This window comes from Mirounga angustirostris, unplaced genomic scaffold (genome assembly GCF_029215605.1).
Source record: "Mirounga angustirostris isolate CCGP_5_RB_7025 unplaced genomic scaffold, mMirAng1.0.hap1 SCAF_11, whole genome shotgun sequence".
Classification (NCBI taxonomy): Eukaryota; Metazoa; Chordata; class Mammalia; order Carnivora; family Phocidae; genus Mirounga; species Mirounga angustirostris.
Genome location: NW_026991719.1, coordinates 67,767,886 through 67,776,548, shown reverse-complemented (window position 1 = coordinate 67,776,548; position 8,663 = coordinate 67,767,886). Strand labels below are relative to the sequence as shown.

Below are 8,663 nucleotides of genomic sequence, written 5' to 3'. Positions count from 1 at the left end.
CAAGCCGGCCAGTTGAGAATCGCTCTTCTGGGCAGCCTAAAAAAAAAAAATCAGGAGCCTGTGCCAGGGACTGGGCAAAACTTCTCAGAGTGGTAGTGGCCAGGAAAGGGCTCTATCATGATCCTGGAGTCCCTGGATCGAGTCCCGCATCGGGCTCCCTGCTCTGCAGGGAGTCTGCTTCTCCCTCCGATCCTCCCCCCTCTCATGTGCTCTCTCTCATTCTCTCTCTCTCAAATAAATAAATAAAATCTTAAAAAAAAAAAAAAAGAAAGAAAGAAAGGGCTCTAGATCAACGCCCAGACAAAACCCAGGAGCTGCGGGTACACTCAGAGCCTGGGCTGCTCATGCTTTTAGAAGCATAAAGGGCAGGGATTCTCCTGGGCCCCTGGGAAGACTTCTGAGAGAGTCACTGTGGGCGTGCACCATGGGAGGCTGTGGTTTTCCTCAGTACACACAGAAATGGAGACTGTTTGTCCTGGAGTGTACAGTGAAGAGAGCGGACTGCAATTTCTCTGCTCTGGGCCAGAGGTTTGGGTGTGGCCATTTTTGCTCTGACCCTTGGAAGAGGCTCAAAAAGCTGCCAGAGAGCAAAAGAACTGTAATCTGGTTCTCACTAAGCCCATCCCCCTGAGAGGGGGCAGGGCAACTCCACCCAAGCAGTGTTACCTGAGAAACGGGGAGACAGGCCCCTCTCCCAGAAGATAGGCTGGAAGAACAAGAGGACGACAACCCTATGGATCACATTAAAACTGCAAAAATCCAGGGGCACCTGGGTGGCTCAGTCATTAAGCATCTGCCTTCCGTTTGGGTCATGATTTCAGGGTCCTGGGATCGAGCCCTGCATTGGACTCCCTGCTCGGCGGGAAGCCTGCTTCTCCCTCTCCCACTCCCCCTGCTTGTGTTCCCTCTCTCACTGTGTCTCTCTCTGTCAAATAAATAAAATATTAAAAAAAAAAAGACTGTAAAAATCCCAATGCCAGGGGAAAATTGTATATTGAGCTCCAGGCGTTGTCTCATGGCTTATTTTTCAGATGATACTCTCTTTTTCTTTTTATTCTTTCTCTTACGTTTTTTCTGTTTTTCTTTTTACCTTTTTCTCATCTCAACCAGAGGTTTAGTATATCATAGTACCTTTTTACATCTATGTTTTTGTGCTTTTTCACACCTATATTTTTTATAGATATATGCTTTATTGTAGTCCTTTTTTCACTATTCACTTGTACTTTTTCACACCTATATTTTTACACACATATTTTTTGTGCTTTTTCACATGTATTTTTTTTATAGATATATGCTTCACTGTAGTCCTTTTTTCACTGTTCAATTTACCTTTTTATAAATACAAGTTTTACTTAGTAATTTTGAGAAGTAGTGTCCTCTAACAAACAGACCAAAATATACCCAGGAACAACTGAAACACCCTGCTTTGTCCACACTGAGAGATTATAGCCACCCTTCCCCTAGCCCTCCCTTTTTAAAATTTTTTAATTTAATAAATTTTATTCTTGTGTTTCATTTTGGCTTTGTTTTTTATTGGTGGTGGCTTCTGACCACTCCAGATTTTCCTAGGGTGCATTTTGCTTGGATCGTGTTTGATATATTGGACTCCACTCATTCACTCAACCATCCCTTGACAGAATGAGTAGGAGGAGGAACTCTCAACAAAGAAAAGAAACAGAGACAATGTCATCTGCCACAGAACTAATGGATATGGATATGGATATAAGCAAAATGTCAGCACTCCATTCACAGAATTTACATATGAGGAAATACAAGTGGCCATTTTACTGTCACTTAAGCTTAATGTGTTAGGGATCATATGAATTATTGCTTTTTGTCTACAGTTAGTGTGGCTAAACTATTTTTTAAAACTACTTGGCAAGGAAGAATTCAAATTTTCCCTATTTGCAGAAAACATGATACTCTATATAGAAAATCCAAAAAACTCCACAAAAAAAGCTAGAACTAATACATGAATTCAGTAAATTTGTAGGATATAGAATCAATATGCACAAACCTGTTGCATTTCTATACACCAATAATGAAACTGCAGAAAAAGAAATGAAAGAATCACTTCCACTTGCAATTGCACCAAAAACAGTAAGACACCTATGCATAAACCTAAGTAAAGAGGTAAAAGATCTGTAATCTGACAACTATAGAGCATTTATGAAAAAAAAATTGAAGACGACACAAAGAAATGGAAAGGCATTCCATGCTCATGGATTGGAAGAACAAACATTGTTAAAATGTCTACACTACCCAAAACAGTTTACACATTTAATGCAATCTCTATCAAAATACCACTATCGTTTTTCAAGGAGCTAGAATAAACAATCCTAAAATCTGTATGGAACCACAAAAGACCACTAATAGCCAAAGCAATTCTGAAAAAGAAAAACAAAACTAGAGACATCACGATTCTAGATTTCAAGCTATATTACAAAACTGTTTTGATCAAGACAGTATTGTAATGGCGCACAAACAGATATGTAGATCAATGGAAAAGAATAGAGAACCCTGAAATGAACCCACAACTATATGGTAAACTAATCTTCTACAAATAAGGAAAGAATATCCAATGGAATAAAGATAGTCCCGCTCTTTCTTTCCATGCCGATAGCACTCTTGCAAACGTGGTGAATGATCCTAAAACCCGCTGGACTTTCTGCAAGAAGTGTGGCAAGCACCAGCCCCACAAAGTGACACAGTACAAGAAGGGCAAAGATTCTCTTTATGCCCAGGGAAAGCGGCGTTATGACAGGAAGCAGAGTGGCTATGGTGGGCAGACTAAGCCAATTTTCTGGAAAAAGGCTAAAACTACAAAGAAGATTGTGCTGAGGCTTGAAAGTGTTGAGCCCAATTGCAGATCTAAGAGAATGCTGGCTATTAAGAGATGCAAGCATTTTGAACTGGGAGGAGATAAGAAGAGAAAGGGCCAAGTGATCCAGTTCTAAGCTTCATATTTTATTAATATTATGAAGACAATAAAATCTTGAGGTTATGTTCAAAAAAAAAAAAAAGATAGTCCCTTCAACAAATGGTGTTGGGAAAACTGGACAGCAACATTCAGAAGAATGAATCTGGACAAATTTCTTATACTATACACAAAAATAAATTCAAAATGTTTGAAAGACCTAAATGTGAGACAAGACACCATCAAAATCCAGAGAACACCTCTTTGATCTCAGCTGTAGTAACTTCTTACTAGACACATCTCTGGAGGCCAGGGAAACAAAAGCAAAAATGCACTTTGGGGATTTCATCAAGATGAAAAGCTTCTGCACAGCAAAGGAAACAATCAACAAAAGTAAAAGGCAGCCTATGGAATGGTAGAAGATATTTGCAAATGGCATATCTGACAAAGGGTTAATATCCAAAACTTATAAAGAACTTCTCAAACTCAATACCTAAAAAAAACAAATAACCCAGTTAAGAAATAGGCAGAAGACATCCTAATGGCTAACAGACACATGAAAAGATGCTCAAATCAGTCATCATCAGGGAAATGCAAATCAAAACTATGATGAGATACCACCTCACACCTGTCAAAATGGCTAAAATTATCCACACAAGAAACAACCGGTTTTGGTGAGGATGCAGAGAAAGAGGAACCCTCTTACACTGTTACTGGGAATGCAAACTGATGCAGCCAGCCTGGAAAAGTTTGGAGGTTCTTCAAAAAGTTAAAAATAGAAATTCCCTATGATTTTTGGAGAACAACCTGAGGTTTGATGGAGGGACGTGGGTGGGGGATGGGGTAGATGGCTGATGGGTATTAAAGAGGGCACTTGTTGGGGCACCTGGGTGACTCAGTTGGTTGAGCATCTGCCTTTGGTTCAGGTTGTGATCCCAGGGTCCTGGGATCGAGCTCCATGTCAGGCTTCTAGCTCAGTGGGGATCCTGCTTCTCCCTCTCCCCACTGCTTGTGCTCTCCCTTGCTATCTTTCTTTCTCTATCCCCAATAAATAAATAAAATCTTAAAAAAATAAAGAGGGCACTTGTTGAAATGAGCACTGGCTGTTGTATGTAAATGATGAATCACTGAATTCTACTCCAGAAACTAATACTGCACTGTATCTTACTTAACTAAAATTTAAATTAAAAAGGTAAATAAAATAGTACTACTTTATTAAGGTATGATTGGTATGTAAAAAAGCTGCATATATTCAATGTTTACATCTTTATGAGTCTGAAGATAAGTATACAGCCATGAAACCAACATCATCATCAAGACCATAGACATCACATCACTTTCCAAAGTGTCCTCCCACCTTCTTTATTATTACTTTTTTTGGGGTAAGAACAGTTAACAAGATCTACACACCTAGAAAAAATTCAGTATACATTACAATATTGATAGCTATAGGCACTATGGTGTGTAATAGATCTCCAGTTTTTATTTTTCTTACATAAATGGTATTTCTTACATTTTGACAATCACTTCCCCAATTCCCACTCTTCCCAAGCTCCTGCAATCACCACTTTATACTTATGTGAGTCTAACTATTTTAGATTCTACATGTAAGTGAGATAATACAGTAATTGCTTTTTGTGTGTGTGACTGATTTTACTTAGTATATTGTCTTCCAGGTAAATCCATGTAGCCACATATGGCAGGATTTTCTTCTTTTGTAATACTCTATTGTATGCAGATATCACATTTTCTTTATCTATTCATCTGACAATAGACATTTAGATTGCTTCCATATCCTCATTGTTGTGAATGATGCTGCAGTGCAGGAGACTGCAGGAAGCTCTTTGAGATGCTGATTTCAATCCTTTAGAATATACATTCAGAAGTAGGATCACTGAATCATATGGTAATCTTATTTTTAATTTTGTGAGAAATTTCCACACTACATTCCATAATGGTTGTGCCAATTTACATTCCCTTAGACAGTGTACCAGAGTTCTTTTTCCTCCACATCCTCATCAATACTTACTTAAAAAAAAAAAAAATAGCCATCCTATCAGCTGTGAGGCGAGATGTCACTGTTGTTTTACTTTACATTTCCCTGATAATTAGTAATGTTGAATGCAGCTTCGTGCACCAGTTGGACATCTGTGGAGCTTCACTAGAAAATATATACCCAGGTCATTGACCCATTTTTAATCATTATATGTTATGTTGTTATTCAATTGTAGGAGCTACTAATATATTTTAGATATTAACTCCTTATCAGATATATGGTTTGTAAATATTTTCTCCCATTCCATAGATTAGCTTTTCATTTCATTGATTGTTGCCTATGCTGTACAGAAATTTTATAGTTTGATGTCATCCCACATTTATTTTTACTATTGTCACCTGTGCTTTATAATCACTGATATACTCATTGCCAAGATTATATCAAAGACACTTTTCTGTTTTCTTCTAATAATTTAAGACTTTCAGATCTTATTTTTATGTCTCTAATCTATTTTTAGTTGAATTTTGTGTATGGTGTAACAATGCATATAGTGAAGCTCTTTTTTTTTTTTTTCCTTAATCCATTCAGCCACTGTATGTCACTTGATTGGAGAATTTAATCCATTTACATTTAAAGTAATTATTGATAGGTTAAGACTTAATATTACCGATTTGTTAATTGTTTTCTGACTCTTCATTTCTTTTGTTCTTTTGTTCTTTTCACTCTCTTCCTTTGCGATTTGAAAATGTGTTAATGTGGTATGCTCTGATACTTTTGTCTTTATCTTTTTTTGTATCTACATGTTATTCCTTTGTGACTCTTAAGAGGTTTACATAAAATATTTTGTACTTATAACAGTCTATTTCAACGTAACAGCTTAAATTTGTATACAAAACTCTACATTTTATTTCTTTCTCCACACTTTATGTATTTTGTGCCAGTTTACATTTCTTTGTGTTGTGGATCTATCAACAATTATTGAAGCTATTTTTAAAGTACTGTTGTCTTTTGATTTTTATTCTTGAGCCAAATGTGATGTATATACCACCATTACAGTATAAGAACATTCTAGATTTTACTATATACTTACCTTTATCACTAAGTTTTATATTTTCATAAGTTTTTATGTCACTAATTTGCATTCCCTCATTTCAACTTGAATAACTACTTTTAGTATTTCTTGTAAGACAGGTCTAGTGATGATAAACTCTCTCAGTTTTTATTTGCCTGGGAAATATAACTTTAAGAAAGAAATTTAATTTTCATTTCTAAAGAACAATTTTGCCTCATAAAGTATTCTTATTGCATGTTTTTATCTCAACACTTTAAATATATCCTCCCTTTCTCTTCTGGCCTCCCAGGGTTCTTCTAAGAAATCACTAGCAGTCTTAAGGGGGGGTGTCACCTTGTATATGAAAAATTACTTATCTCTTGATGCTGTTAATATTCTCTGTTTGTCCATGACTGTTGACAATTGGATTATAATGATTTGTGTAGACTTCTTTAGTTTCTCCCTATTTGGAGATTTTTGCACTTCAAGAATCTGTATGTTTATTTTTGTACCCAGATTTGGGAACTTTTCTGACACTGTTTCTTTAAATCAAATTTCTCAATATTTTTCTTTCTCTGCTCCTTCTGAGACTTCCATATTGTATATTGACTTGCTTTATGATGTTCCATAACTCCTTTAGACTTTATTCTTTTTCATTTTTATTTTTTCCTTCTTACTGTTAAGTTCAAGTAGTCTGTCATCAAACTTGCTGATTATTTCTGTTGCTCAATCACGTCTACTGTTAAAGCTGTCTATTGAATGTTTCAGTTACTTTGCTGTATGCTTTAGCTCTAGAAGTTCTGTTTTATTGTTATGGTTTATATTTCTTTGTTAAACTTCTCATTTTGTTCATTTCTTGTTCTTCTGATTTCATTTAGTTGTGTATCTATGTTCTCTTATAATTCAGTGCACTCCTTGAAGATGATATTATAAATTCTTTTTCAGGCAGTTCACAGTACTCCATTTCTCTAGAATCAGCTACTAATGATTTATGTTTTCATTCAGTGGTATGTTTTTCTGATCCTCCTTGGCCCTTGGCACCTAGTGTTTGTGTCTACTGTTTTGAAGAAGTAATTACCTCTTTCAATGTTTACATACTGGCTTGGTCAGGGAAAACTCTTCACTAGCTAGTCTGTCCAGAGATTTGGGTGATCTGGCTCATTGTGACTATGGAAAGGCCTGTTGCCTGTGTCCATGGACAGACAGACCTGTTTCCTGTCTGTAAGCAGGCAACCTTGTTAAATGGGTCCATGTGTGCATGAACTCCTGGGTCACAGGGACTGGCCTCACATCAAGGTCCCCTGAAGCCAGTCTGGTGCCTGGGTTCATGGGTGTGGGCCTCATGCTTGGCTCTATAGAGGCCAACCTAGCACTGGAACAGACTTGGAGTCTGGGTTTATGGAAGCCAGGCTGGCACCACCCTCACTGAGACAGGCCCAGACCTTGGGTCCATGGGAGTGGCCTGGTGCTGGGGTAGTCCCTGCACCTTAGTTTGTTAAGGCTGCATTGATGTAGGCCTGGAGTCAAGATCTACAAGGGCCCACCTGGTGCTAAGGCAGGCCTCAAATTTTAGTCTTCATGCCTCAGCCTAGTGCCAAGAACTACTTATATGTCAAAATCTTGGTCCATAGGGATATGTCTGGTGCCAGGGTCCACAAGGGAAGGCCTGGAGGTTGAGTTTCTAGTGAAATTGAATACTCACTTCACTCTTTTATGGGAGAACTCCAAAGCAGAGGAAATCTCCATGCTTGGGTGAAAAGTGATTCAACTAGAATGAATACTTCTTCCTTCCCTGTTCAATGTGATTTTTTTTCTCATTTCTGTGCTCAGTCTGGGTGCTGTAAACTCTCACCTGGAGTCCAGAGCTCTCATGAAGTATTTTTATACATGGTGTTTGTTGATACTGGTATTTTTGTGGGGGAATGTTGGATGGAGCTTCCTTTTCTGGCATCTTGCTGGTGTCCTAGTTCAGTGTAACTTAACTATTTAAATGATGATTTTTCATATATATTTCATGTATATTTCAAAATAATCTTGGTATCTAAAGGACGTTATGTCATGATGGCTTATAGAAGCTATGATCTTATTAGTACACCCTGTTGGTCAGATTATTGGATGTCAGTGGTGGCAAAGAGTCACTATAAAGAACAAAAAATAGTTTGGAACAAGAAAGAAGGCAGACTTGTTTTTTTCATTGTTTGATGAAGTATGACCTCTAGATTCTATCCTAATGTTGATAATTGCAGGTGGATACATGTGAATTTTGACATTGAAAAAGTAAGCAAGCTGTATTACCTATATTCTACTTAGTGGACAGTTGCCATTCAACAGCTGCCATTCATTCAACTCAGTCTGTCTAATTTTGCATGCCAGCTTTATTCTTCCCTAAGTATTGTTTTCATAATGTTGGCCTTCCCAAAGACAATCTTGCTAGTACCAATCAATACAGATTCGAGCATTTATACTCCTTGTGACAAATGCTTCCTAATTCTTGACATTTTTCCCCATTAATTAAGCTATGTGTGGTAGGAAATTTGTGTCTGCATCTTGGAATTTTGAATGACTACTACTGCACTGAGCATCCAGAAAGTGGGACGTGCAGAGAGTGAATCTGAGTTGATATTTGGGAAAATAGACCATGGGGGGAGGGGCGTCAGTCTGCTGCTACTGGCAAGTGATAGAGCAGTGGATCACAAAAT

The 8,663-nt window shown here is 37.5% G+C and overlaps 1 protein-coding gene across 1 annotated transcript; it reads left to right on the top strand.

The window, feature by feature from the left end:
• Positions 1-2,007: 2,007 nt before the first annotated feature.
• On the top strand, positions 2,008-3,023 carry LOC123837655 (large ribosomal subunit protein eL42-like). The gene is made up of 2 exons (XM_064573595.1): positions 2,008-2,144; positions 2,624-3,023. The coding sequence occupies exons 1-2, from the start codon at positions 2,008-2,010 to the stop codon at positions 2,955-2,957; spliced, it is 471 nt and encodes a 156-aa protein (XP_064429665.1). The 3' UTR covers positions 2,958-3,023.
• The last annotated feature ends 5,640 nt before the right edge of the window (positions 3,024-8,663 follow it).

Bases quoted from the DNA above. Each gene is read 5' to 3' on its own strand.
- LOC123837655 (XM_064573595.1), top strand. From the start codon at position 2,008: ATGCACAAACCTGTTGCATTTCTATACACCAATAATGAAACTGCAGAA. The intron at 2,145-2,623 runs GTAATCTGACAA...CCATGCCGATAG, and splicing joins AGTAAAGAGGTAAAAGATCT to CACTCTTGCAAACGTGGTGA.